Source organism: Kogia breviceps, chromosome 19 (genome assembly GCF_026419965.1).
Source record: "Kogia breviceps isolate mKogBre1 chromosome 19, mKogBre1 haplotype 1, whole genome shotgun sequence".
Taxonomy (NCBI): Eukaryota; Metazoa; Chordata; class Mammalia; order Artiodactyla; family Physeteridae; genus Kogia; species Kogia breviceps.
In genome coordinates this window covers 21,480,142-21,499,010 of record NC_081328.1, presented here as the reverse complement: position 1 = coordinate 21,499,010, position 18,869 = coordinate 21,480,142, and the positions used below count along the sequence as shown (strand labels likewise).

Here is an 18,869-nt window from a genome sequence, read left to right as displayed (position 1 = left end):
AATCCAAATGCTTATTTTTCAAATAAATGGTTGTGTTTCCTTATCTAGAAATTTGATGCTGTGGCTTTCAGGGTGAAGACTAACGAAAGCAAACTGAATTAAAAAAAGCAAGGAACTGAATGTATTCCATTGTACGCATATACTGTATTTATTTATTCATCTGTCGATGGACGAACTGCTTCTACCTTTTGGTTACTGTGAATCATATTCTATCAACACATGTATAAATATGTGTTCCTGTCCCTGTTTTCAATTATTTTGGGTATAATTTCACAAGTGGAATTGCTGGGTCATACGGTAAACCTGGGAAATTCTGATACTGTGCTGCATCATGGACAAACCTTGAGGACATTATGCTAAGTGAAATAAGCCAGTCACAAAAAGGGAAGTACTGTATAATTCTGCTCTTGAGATATTTAAAAATGGTTAGCACGGCCAATTCTCTTATACCTTACCACAATTTAAAAAAACCAATAATTTTAAAAAAGCGTAAGAAACGCTGTTATCAGCCTTGTAACTCCCACATTTCTGGCAGGGAGCAACTCTTGCAGATCAGCAAGCTAAGCCTTTGCATTAACAGCTTCCAAAGCCTCTGTACGCGAAGCAGGCTCAGAGCAGGAGGTGCGCCCAGGGCCGGCTGGCTGAGCGTTAAGTGAAAGGAAATCTAGCGTCATCTGGGATGGTGGACGGGGTAACGCGAAAAGGAAGATCTTCTCAACTTTGTCACAACATTCCCTTTCCTTAAGGATCGCCCCACTAGGATAAAGAATTCTCTGGTGACATGAAATCCTTGAGAGTCTCCTTTCCTTTCACAGCTCCCTCCCAATCAAAAATGTCCTTAACGTTAGGAATGCACCGTCTGCCCGCTCCTTTCTCTCACGAATCGCGCCGCTAGGACCCCGGCACCCTAAGATTCCATTTCTCTTTCAAGATGCGTCTGGGCCCAGGCCAGACCCCGCCCAGCGAGCGCCAGAACGTGTGGGCGGGAGGACTACCTCTATCGCCCCGGAAGTCACTGCCCCCCAGGCGGGCGGAGGCTCCTGGGCCTCACGGCTTCGGATTGGCCGGAAGTGGCGATGATGCGTTACGCGCGAGGTCTGGCTCCGCCCCTACGCCCCTGTGCGCGGCGAGCGTGGGGCGGGGCGGGGTGGGTGGTCCCTGGCGGCCATTACCCGGAACAATCCTCGGCCTCGGGTCAGGTGACCCTCGGCGGGGCAGGCGGGGGAGGGAAGAGGGCGTGAGGAGGGAAGGGAAGGGAGGGGAGGAGAGAGGAGAAGGGCGGAGTAAGAGGGAGGGGAAGGGGGCGGGGTGGGAGCGGGTCACGTGATTCGGCATGGAGGCGGTGGCGGCGGCCGGGAGGAGCCGCCGGGGCAGAAGCCGCACTTGTTAGTGTGGGGGGAGGAGGAGGCCGGGGGACGCCAACACCGTCTACCAGGGACGCCGAGGAGAAGGCGAGAGGGGGGTGGGGGCGAGATCGGGCTCCGACCCCCGGCCGAGGGGATGAGGGGAGCATGGGCGCCAAGGAGTCACGGATCGGATTTCTCAGCTACGAGGAGGCGCTGAGGAGAGGTGAGGGGGGAGGGGTCTGGGCGAGCTGCCGGGGAGGCCGGCGACGGGCTGCCCTGAGGGTGGGTGACCAGGGAAGGGGAGGGGAGCTTGAGGGCGTGGGGCCTGAGGCGGAAGGGAAAGGAGGCCACGATGGGGATACCGTGGGGGAGAAGGGTCGGGTGGGAGCAGTGTTTGAGGATTGGGATCGTGTGGACGGGGGCGAAGCTTTCCCAGAGAGAGGGGTGTCAGGCGCTAGCAGGGCACTGCCCTTGCTCTGTGGTGGCGTTGTTATCCTGGATGTGTCCAGGGAAGTCCCTCCTCCCCCCTTTTCTTGGGTGGCACCAGCTCTTCCAGCCCCCCTCATCCTTTACTGCCATTTTCTCCTATCACTCCTTCATAAACCCTCCAGCAACATCCTAACCTCCTACCTAACAACCCCGGCTGGAAAGGGAGAGGGGAGGCGGCTGCAAAGCCCTCCTTTTGCGAAGTAGAAGCCCCTTCAAGCCCCTTCCAATTGTAGTGTCTCTGCCTTTTCCAAGGGCTTTTGGCAGTCTCATGGGGGCTGTCACCATCCCCTGCCTGCCACCCCCTCACCCTTTGAGCAGCTGACTTTGATAAGAACGACCTGAAATTGAGTTGTGTTTGAGGTGAGATGAGACTGGACAGCTGGTGTTGCCAGAAGACCTTGTCTTCGGTTTCATCGCCTCAGACGTTGGTCAGAGCCTTTCATTGCACTTGATCCCCAGTTCTCATCCCCTCCTTCCCCATAAAATGGCATTCGGAAATCCAGCATTCTGATATTGTGTTATAGCTCCCTTTAGAGACCGGCCTTGCTGTCAGTCCTAGCCTGCTGCTTATTGGCTCTGATGCACTGTATGTTGTCAACCACCTCCAACCCCCTATCACTTACTCTGATACCGCTGTCCATGATCACTAAGGCACACGCAAACTCGAAGTGTCTATTGCACGGTTTATGGCCGGAATGTGACTTAATTTTTCATGACTGGGATTTCAATGTGTGTGTGTGTGTGTGTGTGTGTGTGTGTGTGTGTGTGTTTGCGCGCTTGCTTGCTTGCTTGCTTGTATTTATTTCTTTTCGACATTTAATGGATTTTCTTGGTAAGAAGTGAAAAACGTTAAGCAGCTTAGGTGCTAGGCATTATTGGTAACAGGTTTCTAAGTCAAGAAACCAGCCGTGCTCCAGGTGATGGTTTTAGTAGCTAAAGATATAAAAAATCTAGATTACAAGACAGGCATTCAAAATGAGAATTTGATAGTGAACTCTTGTTCATGTGTAGGAAGGAAAGGGGTAAGTTCAGTGGGCCATCACCTGAAAACAGATAAAGAATTTTGATATATTCTTGTGGACTGACCAGAATAACAAAAATATGCTTTTTAGGTCTTTTTTTTTTTTTTTTTTTTACCCTGTGGAACAGTATACTGATTGTTCTTAGGGACAATCTCACTTGAACTTTTTTCCTTTCTTCAGTATGAGAAATATTCCAAATTCTTGATATGTTTCCAGCTCTAGAAGGCTAGTCATTTCTGGGATGCTGTTGAGCCTGACAGGTCTGGCCTCAATTAGGCAATGGCTTACATGACATGAAAGAGGACATCAGTCAAACTGATTTCAGCTTCACGGTTTAGAAGTGTTTAGTTTCTTAAGTTTGAGTGTGTTTTAGCTGACATTAAGGAATTCTGAAATTAAACTTTTATCCAACTCTAGCCTGCCTACTTTCATATAAAACTAAGATTCTACCTTTGTAAATATAAAGGAAATTAATTGTTGGTGTATTTTTAAGTGATTTGACCGAAGGTATTTGTTCAATTTGTTAGGAAGTGTTTGCTTGTTGAATTTTAAATCATATATTTGAAGAGGTAGATTTGTTAAAACCTTATTTAACTGTTGTTTGAATGAATCTATGTTTTATCATTTTTGCTGCAGAGGAAAATTAAGGCAAGAAAGAAGAAGCAAGTTGATAACATAGCATTTCTAAATGTAAACCAGCAGCTTTTTCTTTTATAAAATGGGTAGTTCTTTTGAATATGATACTGTTTATGCTAGTAAATGTCAGATTTTGATACAGAATTTTTTTTAGTAAGGTTATAGAAGGTATTTATAAAGCTTTTGATAGAGCTAGAAAATAGTTTGAGAACTTGGGGCATGTGAATAATGTAAATAGGTACTGAATCTTCCATCCTTAGTCTTAGCTGCTTGATTGTATAAGATGAATGGGAAGGGGGAAAGGATTGGACAAATACATAGTGTGTGTTATGTGAATCATTGTACAAGTAAAAAGCAAGCTTGATAAACTACTGAAATACCTACTTGCTTGGCTTTACTTAAAAGTACTGAGCACTAAATAATGCCTAACCACAATTAGATAGTATTAAAAAATACCAAGTACATATTGCCACCTACAAATATGGAGTTACAAGCAGTTTATCTTGCAAAATGGGGCCTTGGAAATGGAGTGTTATGTGACAGATAACTCCTACTGAAAGGGCAGGCTAATGACTTCTCATTTACATTTCAGAAGCTCTAGAAATTAGAAAGATTGGTTTTGCATACTATTTTAGCTACACTGTATATCAGTTTAATAAAAATTAATAATTTCCTTAAAATATACCTTAACTTTTTTTTTTTTCTTTAAGGGAGATGTATTAGTGGTAGCTTTTATTTTTGGCTTGTATCTATCTTTCTTAAATAGAACACAAACTTTCCCATGAAGGCTTGACTCTGGTTCAATTGCATGTATTTTCTAAAGTACTTTAGAATATCTACTTTATGGATAGTGAGAATTTTAACATCTAAGTTCTTCATCTCTTTACTTCTTTTCCTTATTGCATCTTAAGTTTGTGGCTGTGTATTCCTAAAAATGTATTCTAAGTGTTTGGAACATAGCAATAAAAAAACGTTGAATGAAAGGAATTGCAGTTTAGAGCATTTCAGAACTCTCAAGAAACCTTAAAAAATCTTCTCCAGGTCTTTAATTCTTTCTTCCTGCTACTCACTTCCTTCCTTGCATCATTCTGGAAACAGAATTATAAGGCTTTTTTAAAAAAATTAAGAATTGGCTGAATTAAAATTATCCTTAGCTTTTAAATTGTAGTAATAAAATACAGTAGGTAAATTTCTTCTAATCCCTTTCTTTAAGTAGAATTTGGCACTTGGATTAGACTAAACAGCTGGCTGATGTCAAAAAGTTATGTTGTGGATTCACGTTTTCAAGTGTGTCTTTGCTCATACGTTCAGCAAATTTTTACTGAGTTCTGTCTATGACTTAGACACTGAAGAAACAGAGAGGACTAAGACCCCTCTCCTATAGCCTGGGTCGATGATCTCCACCGAAGTGTACAGTATATATTGTAAGGTGTGTGTAGGACTGTCCATGGCAAGTGGGAATGAAATATTAGAACTTCTATGTTAAGATTCTTTTTGTGTGTTTTTTTTTTTTTGTTTTTTTTTTTTTGCGGTACGCGGGCCTCTCACTGCCGTGACCTCTCCCGTTGCGGAGCACAGGTTCCGGACGCGCAGGCTCAGCGGCCATGGCTCATGGGCCTAGCCGCTCCGCGGCACGTGGGATCCTCCCAGACCGGGGCACGAACCTGTGTCTCCTGCATCGGCAGGCGGACTGTCAACCACTGCGCCACCAGGGAAGCCCCTTTTGTGTGTTTTTTTAAATTTTGTTTTTATTTTTAAAAATTTATTTATTTATTTATATTTGGGTGTGTTGGGTCTTTGTTTCTGTGCGACGGCTACTCTTCCACTCTTCATCGCGGTGTGCGGGCCTCTCACTGTCGGCGGCCTCTCGTTTCGGAGCACAGGCTCCAGACGGGCAGCCTCAGTAGTTGTGGCTCACGGGCTTAGTTGCTCCATGGCATGTGGGATCTTCCCAGACCAGGGCTCGAACGGGTGTCCCCTGCATTGGCAGGCAGATTCTCAACCACTGCACCACCAGGGAAGCCCCTTTTGTGTTTTTTTGGTAATAGGCATAATATTTTCAAAATGTAGTATATATGTATTTAATTTATAAATGATTAACATGCAGTATATTAAGTGCTCCAGTGCTATAGAAGGGAGTGTTGTAGGAATGCGGAGTGTGTGTGGGAGTATTTGGTGATCTGGAAGTGCCCTATCACCGTACTCATTTCATAGTATGTGATCAATTAATTGTTTATTAAAGAATTTAATTTCCTAGTCACTTAAAGGTTGTTGTGTTTTCTAGTGGAATAATTAGGCATGTAATAGTTGAGGATTTCAGAACTTTTCATTTTGCTTATCTACCAACCCTAATATTCTCTAAAACATTGACTCCCCAACCAAGATTTTATTCTCCATGTTTTGTAGTATTAATATTAAAATTTCATTAGTATTATACTACCTATGATGTGATGTTAGCTGGTTTAGTATAAAATATCATTGTATAAATGGAAATTGAATTTCACAGTTGGTACCTTCTGGGATGCACTATTCTCTTTTATTAAAGCACTAATGTGCCTTCATCTAGATTTGCTAAATTTACCAGTGAACGCTCTAGCATTAGTGTGGAATGGTAGGTTTGGGTCAAGCCTTTTGCAAGTATGCCTCACCAGCTGTTATTATATGTAAAGGAGAAAAACGGGGCAATTTAAAATTAGTCTGCTTATATGTAGTCACCTAAGTAGTTACAAAGGTTCTATTCTTCATAATCTCCAGTTTGACACTCCATATGAAGTGTCAGTGACAAAGAGGAGATAAATATACCAATGAACCCTGGATATGGGGGGAATGAGCAGAATGAGGTGACATCACTTGGTGGTTAATGGCCTCCCCATTTACCAAACTGGACAGCTGTTGTTTGTTGTTCATTGTTTGTGTTTGGTTAGTGAGACTTCACAGTGACAGCATTCAGGGTTGCCTTCCAGAAGATGTGTAAGTCACTCAGACTTGGGAATGTGGTGACCAACCAATAGCCAGGTGTTTTCTCAGGAGACAGGGAAGAAGTTTGGCACTTGATTTTATGATAGGTCCCAGGAATAGTTAGGGAAGTGATTATTATTGTTGCTGTGGCTATAGAAAATCTGTTTTTGGAGCACTAGAGATTAATGCTGAGAGTTTAGAAGCTCCAATGTTAAACAGCTGCAGAGGTGAAGAGGTTTTTATTTATAAATTAAAGGTTGGTTGTTTGACAGTAGTACTGAGAAGGCTGAGATGGGACTGACAGTTGTTTTTTTTTTTTTTTTTTTGGTGGTACACGGGCCTCTCACTGTTGTGGCCTCTCCCGTTGCGGAGGCTCCGGACGTGCAGGCTCAGCGGCCATGGCTCATGGGCCCAGCCGCTGCGCGGCATGTGGGATCTTCCCGGACCGGGGCACGAACCCACGTCCCCTGCATCGGCAGGCGGATTCTCAACCACTGCGCCACCAGGGAAGCCCTGACAGTTGTTTTTTTAAAAAATATCTTTAAACTTAAAAAATATATATTAAAAAATTTTTATTTTATATTGGAGTATAGTTGATTTACAATGTGTTACTTTCAGGTGTACGGCAAAGTGATTCAGTTATACATATACATATATCTGTTCTTTTTCAGATTCTTTTCCCATTAAGGTTATTACAGAATATTGAGTAGAGTTCCCTGTGCTATACAGTAGGTCCTTGTTGATGACAGTTCTTTCCATACTGTTTCCAGAAAGCATGGCTTCTCTTTTCAGGGCTTGTTTATGCTTCTGCTTTTACCTTTTGGGCTTCATGATATTTGTGTTTAAATTGAGCCACCCACTCAGCCTCTTTCCTTTCTTCTAATAATAAAGAGCTCTTGGAGGTCAGAGGTGGATAGTTAATTACTCACCCCAAAGCCTGATAAAACTAGCTTTATGGTATTTACTGTTATAGTCAGAGACCTGTCTGTTAGGAGACCTGTCTATTCAAAGATGAAGGCTTTCCCTTGTCACCCCTTTTCATTAGCGATTTTTTAACATAAGGCTCTTTTTACTTTAGAGGAATCCCAAGTTCATCACTATCTTGTGAACAAGGTTCAGGAAAATTGATGGTTGTTGGAGTCCTCCATACTGGACTGCATTAAGAGCAAATCTATGCTAAAACGAGGTTTACAGAGGAAGTTCTCCTCTTTCATTTCTGTAAAGTTAGAATGTCTTAGCATCTTACCCCTTGCAGAAAAAACTTTCAAGGTTTGCTGTGGTGTCTTGCCTTTCCTAATGACTTGTAAAAGAGTCTAGAGAGATTGCATTGTGAAAAGGCCCTTCTAACAAGGTAGGCCTCTCCTAGTCTTTCCTGTGACAGTAAATGGCACCACTATTCCAACAGAGTGGGTAAAGCCAAAAATCTATAGACATCCTTAGTGCCTCTCTTTCACCATCTGACCTAACCTCTTATCCCCAGTTTGAGTCTGTTGCCTAGTCATGTAGTTTGGTATCCAGTCCAGTCTGTTGACTTCTCATCTTCACTGCCACTACTCTAGTCCCAGATGCCATCATCTCTTGCTAAGATACCATGCAGTGGTTTCCCAGTTTCACACAGTGGCCAGTGTAATCTTAAAATTCAAATCAGATCCTGTCATTCCTTTCTTCTCAGGCTGTTTTCCTCTTAGTCTGGAAAGGCTGTTTACAAATGTTCACATGTCTGGCTCATTCTTCTTACCTGAAATCCTAACTCTGGTTGCCTCAGCTTGGCCTTTTTTTTGTGTGTGTGTGTGGGGGGGTACGTGGGACTCTCACTGTTGTGGCCTGTCCCGTTGCGGAGCACAGGCTCCGGATGTGCAGGCTCAGAGGCCATGGCTCATGGGCCCAGCCGCTCTGCGGCATGTGAGATCCTCCTGGACCAGGGCACGAACCCGTGTCCCCTGCATCGGCAGGCGGACTCTCAACCACTGCGCCACCAGGGAAGCCCTAATTTGGTCTTTATGTCTTGAAATTATATGGTTGTATTGCTACTTTCTTTTTCCATTTAAGGAGTATTTATTTTGTTCCCACTATTAAAGATGAGGACTTGGCTCTTTTTCTGTACTGCTACCAGTTCTCAAAGGACACACATGCTCTTATCCTCCCATTTCCTTATCTTAGTATATGCATATTTTAATTTTGGTTAGGGATCATTGTTCGCTATTTACAAAATTAGGCCTTTGTAAATGCTGTTCACAGCCAAGCTATTTAATATACTAGGATTACTTTTCCTTTCCTGTATACTTGATTTCCTCTTAAATATTTCCTTTAATAATTGCTTTTTATATTATTTGCTTAGGTTTCTATTTACTATAATTAAACCACCAAAGTTACCAACAAATGTTAAATCTACTCCATATGTTTTGTTTTTTAAAAAAATTTATTTATTTATTTATTTTTGGCTGTGTTGGGTCTTTGTTGCTGCATGCGGGCTTTCTCTAGTTGCCGTCCGCAGCCTTCTCACTGCAGTGGCTTCTCTTGTTGCGGAGCACAGGCTCTAGGAGCGTGGGCTTCAGTATTTGTGGTGCATGGGCTTAGTTGCTCTGCGGCATGTGGGATCTTCCCAGACCAGGGATCGAAACTGTGTCGCCTGCATTGGCAGGTGGATTCTCAACCACTGCGCCACCAGGGAAGTCCCTACTCCATATGTTAATATATATCAGGTGTTCACTCAGTTCACTGTATTAGAAAAAACTTTTCCTGGAACTTTCTTGCCTACTCCAATCTGTACCTTTTGCCTTTGTGCTTAAAGCATAGCTGCCATCCTGGGATCTTCCTCACCATTATTCTGGGGATTTCCTTTGCTATCCTGTGCTGGATCCTGTTGTCTGTATTCTTCGTTTCCTCTTTTTTGATTTACTCTTCCATTTTGGTGGGACACCAAATGGTGTCACTGCACAGCTTGTGGGATCTTGGTTCCCTGACCAGGGATTGATCCCGCCTGCCAGGCAGTGGACGGGGATCAAACCTGTGCCCCTTGCAGTGGAAGCACAGTGTCTTAACCACTGGACCACCAGGGAAGTCCCCAGTCTAGTGTTTTTTAAAAAATAATTCTTATATCTCTACTTTTTAATTTCCGAGAGGCCTTCTGTGTTTTTACCAACTAATTATTTTGAAGTTCCTTTTTAATAATCCTTATACTTAATCTTCAGTCATGTGGATCTTAATTTAAGGCTCAGGACAGATTCACTGCAGTGTTCACTTAGAGACTGGGGTAGGAGGAAGACATTGCCCCAGAATACAGTTTTCATGATCAGTTAACACTAGGGTATAAAACTCCATGAGGGTGGGGACGTGTCTTACTCACTGCTGTATCCCTAGCACTTGTACAGTGCCTGTCATACATTAGCTAATCAATACATATTTGTTGAATGAGTGAATTGCATATCAAAGCAATCTTTTCTAAAAACCAGATTGAATTTTTAGAGGAAAATTGGTTTGGATATGTGTGTGTGCTCATGTGTGTGTGCCCAGAGGCTTAAAACTCATGTTTTCTTATCTATAGTATATATGTATTTAAATGCATCTTTTGCTTTTAAAAGATGGTTAGTTGTATTAGGCATGTTATTATATCATTGTCAGCTCTGCTTTAAAGTTGGTTTTGGAATCTATTGGTGAATAGCTGTGGTAGGAAGCTGTGGTGGGTTTGGAACAGTTGTTTGATTAATAAATTTGGTTTAGAGATTCTTTAGTTTATGTAAGCATCTATAAATGAAATCTTTCACTGTATAGAATTTTATAGATCAGAAGTTATTCATTTTGTCAGAGATGCTGACTTGAGAGTACCTCTTTGCAGCTGATTATGGAAGGACAAATTGCTTATTCTTTGTAGGCTTAGAGGTGTAATAAGGAGCAATTACCTAATGGTGAAAACATTTTATATTGTCACATCGCTGGTACCATAGAGATTCAAATTGAAGTTGACAGATGATTGCCAAGCAAATATATTTATTTAAAAAAATTTTTATTTATGGCTGTGTTGGGTCTTCTTTGCTGTGTGTGGGCCCTCTCTAGTTGTGGCAAGTGGGGGCTAGTACGCGGGCTTCTCATTGCGCTGGCCTCTCCCGTTGCAGAGCACGGGCTCTAGGTGCATGGACCTCAGTAGTTGTGGCTCTTGGGCTCCAGAGCGCAGGCTCAGTAGTTGTGGTGCACAGGCTTAGTTGCTTCGCGGTATGTGGGATCTTCCAGGACCAGTGCTCGAACCCGTGTCGCCTGCATTGGCAGGCAGATTTCTAACCATTGAGCCACCATAGAAGTCCCAAGCAAATATATTTAAATAATAAAGGAAAATAGGACATCAACTGAATGAACACTTGGCAGTGAATAACATGTCATAGAAAAATGTTCCATTTTGAGTGGAGCATGTTTCTTATATTATTTCAGTAGAGTCGAAAACAAAATGCAGCTTCGGGCCCAATCCAGAAACCTACTCATCAGTTGAGACTCTTTCTTTCCTCTGTTCACATTTAATCAGTCAGTGTCCTTTTGGTGCTAACTTCTTATTATCTTCTGTTTCTTCTCCACCTTTAAAGTCATTGCCTTAGAAAAGGGCTTCATCTGTCCCCTGGACCATTAGTCTCGTACCCCTCCAATCCATTATACATCTGGAATAGTCTTTCTGAAATGTACATCTGGTCATTTTACTCAAGTGCCTTTCAGTGGAAGGTACACATGGTTTGCAGTCAGTCTTTTTAGCATGGCAAGCCCTGGTAGTTTCTGTGATTTGGTCCTTGTTTGAATATTCTGTGTCTCTGAAAATGCTGCTTCCTAGATCTGGGAATGCCCCCCTTCATTACTTACATACAACAGGATCTCACTGTACAGCTTGATGAAATTTTAGATATGTACCCAAGTAACCACCATGCAAAACCAAAGTAAAGAACATTCCCACCGTCCCAGTAGGTTCCCTCCTAACCTCTCCCAGTTGATACTGCCCTTCAGAGGTAACCATTGTTTTGACTTCTATCACTGTAGATTAGTTTTGCTTATTTTTGACTCTTGTATGAATAGAATCATGCAATATTTACTTTTTTTGTGCACAGTGAACTCATTAAAAAAAATTCAGTGTGAACTCATTTTTAAGACCAAATTTTAAGCCTTTTCTCTATGAAGTAAATTTTTGAGATGATTACTAGTATCTTGAATTAGCGTCAATTTATTATTTTATTTCTAGAAGCTGACATAGAGGCTGGCATGAAGTACATGCTCATCAATGAATTTACATGCATCTTTCTCCCTGAACTATCTGTCTTACTAGATCCTCATCCATCAAAACTAAACCCAGGCATCAATTCCTTTTAGAAGTCTTCCCTGATATTGCTCCTACTTTCTCTCCTGCTGTAATATACTTTTATTGTAGTAGTTATCCCGCTGCATTCTAGCTGCTGTTTTAATTGGCTGTCTCCTCTACTTTATGTTGAGTTCTGAAATCCTTCAGAATGAGAATTCTGGGGTCTAGAAGGTGCCTGGTAGGGCTTATTAAAATGTTGACTGAATGAATGGGACAACTTAGTGCCTTTTGAATAAAGGAGAAAGCTCACAGAATAAAGCTCATAGTAATAATGTGGTAAATTGTATTTTTACAATTCCATACTGTTCTCCATAGTGGCTGTATCAATTTACATTCCCACCAGCCGTGCAAGAGGGTTCCCTTTTTTCCACACCCTCTCCAGCATTTATTGTTTCTAGATTTTTTGATGATGGCCATTCTGACCAGTGTGAGATGATATCTCATTGTAGTTTTGATTTGTATTTCTCTAGTGATTAATGATGTTGAGCATTCTTTCATGTGTTTGTTGGCAATCTGTCTATCTTCTTTGGAGAAATGTCTATTTAGGTCTTCTGCCCATTTTTGGATTGGCTTGTTTGTTTTTTTGATATTGAGCTGCATGAGTTGCTTGTATATTTTGGAGATTAATCCTTTGTCAGTTGCTTCATTTGCAAATATTTCTCCCATTCTGAGGGTTGTCTTTTGTCTTGTTTATGGTTTCCTTGTTTATTTTTGTTTTTATTTCCGTTTCTCTAAGAGGTGGGTCAAAAAGGATCTGTCTGTGATTTATGTCATAGAGTATTCTGCCTATGTTTTTCTCTAAGAGATTTATAGTGTCTGGCCTAACATTTAGATCTTTAATCTATTTTGAGTTTATTTTTGTGTATGTTGTTAGGGAGTGTTCTCATTTCATTCTTTTACATGTAGCTGTCCAGGTTTCCCAGCACTGCTTATTGAAGAGGCTGTCTTTTCTCCATTGTATATTCTTTCCTCCTTTATCAAAAATAAGGTGGCCATATGTGCGTGGTTTATCTCTGGGCTTTCTATCCTGTTCCATTGATCTATATTTCTGATTTTGTTCCAGTACCATACTGTCTTGATTATTGTAGCTTTGTAGTATAGTCAGAAGTCCAGGAGCCTGCTTCCTCCAGCTCTGTTTTTCTTTCTCAAGATTGCTTTGGCTATTCGGGGTCTTTTGTGTTTCCATACAAATTGAAATCTTTTGTTGTAGTTCTGTAATAAATGCCATTGGTAGTTTGATAGGGATTGCATTGAATCTGTAGATTGCTTTGGGTAGTAGAGTCATTTTCACAATGTTGATTCTTCCAATCTAAGAACATGGTATATCTCTCCATCTATTTGTATCATCTTTAATTTCTTTCATCAGTGTCTTATAGTTTTCTGCATACAGGTCTTTTGTCTCCTTAGGTAGGTTTATTCCTAGGTATTTTATTCTTTTTGTTGCAGTGGTAAATGGGAGTGTTTCCTTAATTTCTCTTTCAGATTTTAAAGCATTAGTGTATAGCAATGCAAGAGATTTCTGTGCATTAATTTTTCATCCTGCTACTTTACCCAATTCATTGATTAGCTGTAGTAGTTTTCTGGTAGCATCTTTAGGATTCTTTATGTATAGTATCATGTCATCTGCAAACAGTGACAGCTTTACTTCTTCTTTTCTGATTTGGATTCCTTTTATTTCTTTTTCTTCTCTGATTGCTGTGGCTAAAACTTCCAAAACTATGTTGAAGTATAGTGGTGAGAGTGGGCAACCTTGTCTTGTTCCTGATCTTAGTGGAAGTGGTTTCAGTTTTTCACCATTGAGCATGATGTTGGCTGTGGGTTTGTCATATATGGCCTTTATTATGTTGAGGTACATTCCCTCTGTGCCCACTTTCTGGAGAGTTTTTATCATAAATGGGTGTTGAATTTTGTCAACAACTTTTTCTGCATCTATTGAGATGATCATATGGTTTTTCTCCTTCAGTTTGTTAATATGGTTTATCACATTGATTGATTTGCGTATATTGAAGAATCCTTGCATTCCTGGGATAAACCCCCTTGATCATGGTGTATGATCCTTTTAATGTGCTGTTGGGTTCTGTTTGCTAGTATTTTGTAGAGGATTTTTGCGTCTATGTTCATCAGTGATATTGGCCTGTAGTTTTCTTTCTTTGTGACATGTTTGTCTGGTTTTGGTAACTGGGTGACAGTGGCCTCGTACAATGAGTTTGGGAGTGTTCCTCCCTCTGCTATATTTTGGAAGAGTTTGAGAAGGATAGAGGTTAGCTCGTGTCTAAATGTTTGATAGAATTCACCTGTGAAGCCATCTGGTCCTGGACTTTTGTTTGTTGAAAGATTTTTAATCACAGTTTCTATTTCATTACTTGTGATTGTTCTGTTCATATTTTCTGTTTCTTCCTGATTCAGTCTTGGAAGGTTGTGCTTTTCTAAGAATTTGTACATTTCTTCCAGGTTGTCCATTTTATTGGCATAGAGTTGCTTGTAGTAATCTCTCATGATCCTTTGTATTTCTGCATTGTTAGTTGTTACTTCTCCTTTTTCATTTCTAATTCTATTGATTTGAGTCTTCTTCCTTTTTTTCTTGTTGAGTCTGGCTAATGGTTTATCAATTTTTGTTTATCTTCTCAAAGAACCGGCTTTTAGTTTTTTCGATCTTTGCTATTGTTTCCTCATTTCTTTTTCATTTATTTCTGATCTGATCTTTATGATTTCTTTCCTTCTGCTAACTTTTGGGGTTTTTTGTTCTTCTTTCTCTAATTGCTTTTGGTGTAAGGTTAGGTTTTTTATTTGAGATGTTTCTTGTTTCTTGAGGTAGGATTATATTGCTATAAACTTCCCTCTTAGAACTGCTTTTGCTGTATCCCATAGGTTTTGGGTCATCATGTTTCATTTGTTTCATCATGTCATTTGTGTCTAGGTATATTTTGATTTCCTCTTTGATTTCTTCAGTGATGTTTTGGTTATTTAGGAGTGTATTGTTTAGCCTCCATGTGTTTGTATTTTTTACAGATTTTTTCCTGTAATTGATATATAGTCTCATAGTGTTATGGTCGCAAAAGATACTTGATATGATTTCAATTTTCTTAAATTTACCAAGGCTTGATTTGTGACTCAAGATATGATCGGTCCTGGAGAATGTTCCATGAGCACTTGAGAAGAAAGTGTGTTCTGTTTTTTTTGGCTGGAATGTCCTATAAATATCAATTAAGTCCATCTTGTTTAACGTATCATTTAAAGCTTGTGTTTCCTTATTTATTTTCATTTTGGAGACCTGTCCATTGGTGAAAGTGGGGTGTTAAAGTCCCCTACTGTACTGTCGATTTCCCCTTTTATGGCTGTTAGCACTTGCCTTATGTATTGAGGTGCTCCTATGTTGGGTGCATAAATATTTACAATTGTTGTATCTTCTTCTTGGATTGATCCCTCGATCATTATGTAGTGTCCTTCTTTGTCTCTTTTAATAGTCTTTATTTTAAAGTCTCTTTTGTGTGATATGAGAATTGCTACTCCAGCTTTCTTTTGATTTCCATTTGCATGGAATATCTCTTTCCATCCCCTCACTTTCAGTCTGTATGTGTCCCTAGGTTGAAGTGGGTCTCTTGTAGACAGCATATATATGGGTCTTGTTTTTGTATCCATTCAGCCAGTCTATGTCTTTCGGTTGGATCATTTAATCCATTTATATTTAGGGTAATTATCAATATGTATGTTCCTATTACCATTTTCTTAATTGTTTTGGGTTTGTTACTGCAGATCTTTTCCTTCTCTTGTGTTTCCCTCCTAGAGAAATTCCTTTAGCATTTGTTGTAAAGCTGCTTTGGTGGTGCTGAATTCTCTTAGCTTTTTTTTTTTTTTTTTTTTTTTTTTTTGCGGTATGCGGGCCTCTCACTGTTGTGGTCTCTCCCGCTGCGGAGCACAGGCTCCGGATGCGCAGGCTCAGCGGCCATGGCTCACGGGCCCAGCCACTCCGCAGCATGTGGGATCTTCCCGGACTGGGGCACGAACCCGTGTCCCCTGCATTGGCAGGCGGACTCTCAACCACTGCGCCACCAGGGAAGCCCTCTCTTAGCTTTTGCTTGTCTGTGAAGGTTTTAATTTCTCCAGTGAATTTGAGTGATTTCCTTGCTGGGTAGAGTAATCTTGGTTGTAGGTTTTTCTCCTTCATCACTTTAAATATGTCCTGCCACTCCCTTGTGGCTTGCAGAGTTTCTGCTGAAAGATCAGCTGTTAACCTTATGGGGATATCTTTGTATGTTATTTGTTGTTTTTCCCTTGCTGCTTTTAATGTTTTTTCTTTGTATTTAAGTTTGATAGTTTGATTAATATTTGTCTTGGCATGTTTCTCCTTGGATTTATCCTGTATGGGACTTTCTGTGCTTCCTGGACTTGATTGACTATTTCCTTTCCCATATTAGGGAAGTTTTCAACAATAATCTCTTCAAATATTTTTTCAGTCCCTTTCTTTTTCTCTTCTTCTTCTGGGACCCATATAATTCGAATGTTGGTGTGTTTAATGTTGTCTCAGACGTCTCTGAGACTGTCCTCAATTCTTTTCATTCTTTTTTCTTTATTCTGTTCTGCTGTAGTTATATCCAGTATTTTATCTTCCAGGTCACTTATCCATTCTTCTGCCTCAGTTATTCTGCTATTGATTCCTTCTAGAGAATTTTAATTTCATTTATTGTGTTTTTGATCATTGTTTTCTCTTTATTTCTTCTAGGTCCTGTTAAACATTTCTTGTGTTTTCTCGTTTCTATTTCCAAGATTTTGGATAATCTTTACTATCATTATTCTGAATTCTTTTTCAGGTAGACTGCCTATTTCCTCTTCATTTGTTTGGCCTGGTGGGTTTTTTACCTTGCTCCTTCATCTGCTGTGTGTTTCTCTGTCTTCTCATTTTGCTTCACTGACTGTGTTTAGGGTCTCCTTTTCGCAGCCTGTTCATAGTTCATAGTTGTTCATAGTTCATAGGTTCATAGTTCCCGTTGTTTTTGGTGTCTGACCCCAGTGGCTAAGGTTGGTTCAGAGGGTTGTGTAGGCATCCTAGTGGAGAGGACTAGTGCCTGTGTTCTGGTGGGTGAGTCTGGATCTTGTCTTTCTGGTGGGCAGGACTGTGTCCTGTAGTGTGTTTTGGGGTGTCTGTGACCTTATTATAATTTTAGGCAGCCTCTCTGCTAATGGGTGGGGTTGTGTTCCCGTCTTGCTAGTTGTTTCATATAGGGTGTCCAGCACTGTAGCTTGCTGGTCGTTGAGTGGAGCTGGGTCTTAGCATTGAGATGGAGATCTCTCGGAGAGTTTTTGCCATTTGGTATTATGTGGAGCCAGGAAGTCTCTGATGGACCAATGTCCTGAACTCGGTTCTCCCACCTCAGAGGCACAGGCCTGACACCTGGGCGGAGCAACAAGACCCTGTCAGCCACACGGCTGAGAAGAAAAGGGAGAAAAAAAGAAAGAAAGAAAAAATAAATAAAATAATTAAAATAAAAAATAATTATTAAAAATTAAAAAGTAAGTAAAAAAAAAGAAAAAAGAAAGAAAGATAGACGAGAGCAACCAAACCAAAAAACAAATCCACCAGTGGTAACAAGCGCTAAAACTATACTAAAAAAAAAGGCAAAGCTATACAGACAGAATCACACAAAGAAGCATACACATACACACTCACAGAAAGAGAAAAAGGAAAAAAAATATATATCTATATATTAAAAAAAGAGGAAGAGAGCAGCCAAATCAGTAAAGAAATCTACCAATGATAATAAACTCTAAATATTAAACTAAGATAAACATAAAGCCAGGAACAAATTAGATGCAGAAAGCAAACCCCAAGTCTACAGTTGCTCCCAAAGTCCACCGCCTCAATTTTGGGATGATTCCTTGTCTATTCAGGTATTCCACAGATGCAGGGTACATCAAGTTAATTGTGGAGTTTTAATCCACTGCTCTTGAGACTGCTGGGAGAGATTTCCCTTTCTCTTCTTTGTTGGCACAGCTGCTGGGTTTCAGCTTTGGATTTGGCCCCGCCTCTGCGTGTAGGTTGCCTGAGGGCAACTGTTCTTCCCTGAGACGGGGTGAGGTTAAAGGAGCAGCTGATTCGGGGGCTCTGCTCACTCAGGCTGGGGGGAGGGAGGGGTATGGAATGCGGGGCGATCCTGCGGCGGCAGAGGCAGACATGACGTTGCAACAGCCTGACGCGCACTGTGTGTTCTCCCGGGGAAGTTGTCCCTGGATCACAGGACCCTGGCAGTGGCGGGCTGCACAGGCTCCCGGGAGGGGAGGTGTGGATAGTGACCTGTGCTTGCACACTGGTTTCTTGGTGGCTGCAAGAGCAGCCTTAGCATTTCACACCCATCTCTGGGGTCCGCGCTGATAGCCGCGGTTTGCGCCCATCTCTGGAGCTCATTTAGGCATTGCTCTGAATCCCTCTCTTCACGCTCCCCAAAACAATGATCTCTTGCCCCTTAGGCAGGTCCAGACTTTTTCCTGGATTCCCTCCCGGCTAGCTGTGGCGCACTAGCCCCCTTCAGGGTGTGTTCACACAGACAACCCCAGTCCTCTCCCTGGGATGTGACCTCCGAAGCTGGAGCCTCAGCTCCCAGCCCCCACCCGCCCCAGAGGGTGAGCAGACAAGCCTCTCAGACTGGTGAGTGCTGGTTGGCACCGATCCTCTGTGCAGGAATCCCTCCACTTTGCCCTCTGCACCTCTGTTGCTGCGCTCCCTCCGTGACTCCGAAGCTTGCCCCTCCCCTTCTGCCCCCCCCCCCCCCCCACCGTCTCTGCCAGTGAAGGGGCTTCCTAGTGTGTGGAAACTTTTCCTCCTTCACAGCTACCTCCCAGAGGTGCAGGCCCCGTCCCTATTCTTTTGTCTCTGGTTTTTCTTTTTTCTTTTGTGCTACCCAGGTACGTGGGGACTTTCTTGCCTTTGGGGAAGTCTGAGGTCTTCTACCAACGTTCAGTAGGTGTTCTGTAGGGGTTGTAACACATATAGATGTATTTCTGATGTATTCGTGGGGAGGAAGGTGATCTCCAGGTCTTACTCCTCCGCCATCTTGAAGGTCTCGGCATGCGAACTCTTAGTTGCAGAATGCCTGT

The 18,869-nt window shown here is 41.7% G+C and overlaps 1 protein-coding gene across 2 annotated transcripts in view; it reads left to right on the top strand.

Annotated features, from left to right (window-relative positions):
* The first annotated feature begins 1,317 nt into the window (after positions 1-1,317).
* USP32 (ubiquitin specific peptidase 32) overlaps positions 1,318-18,869 on the top strand; it is a 193,569-nt gene continuing 176,017 nt past the window's right edge. The window contains exon 1 of one of the 2 annotated variants that reach the window (XM_059047551.2): positions 1,318-1,569. In XM_059047551.2, coding sequence (XP_058903534.1) covers positions 1,512-1,569 — 58 coding nt within the window. In that variant the 5' untranslated portion in view covers positions 1,318-1,511. The remainder of the gene's footprint in view (positions 1,570-18,869) is intronic. The other variant, XM_059047552.2, reaches the window with a different exon arrangement.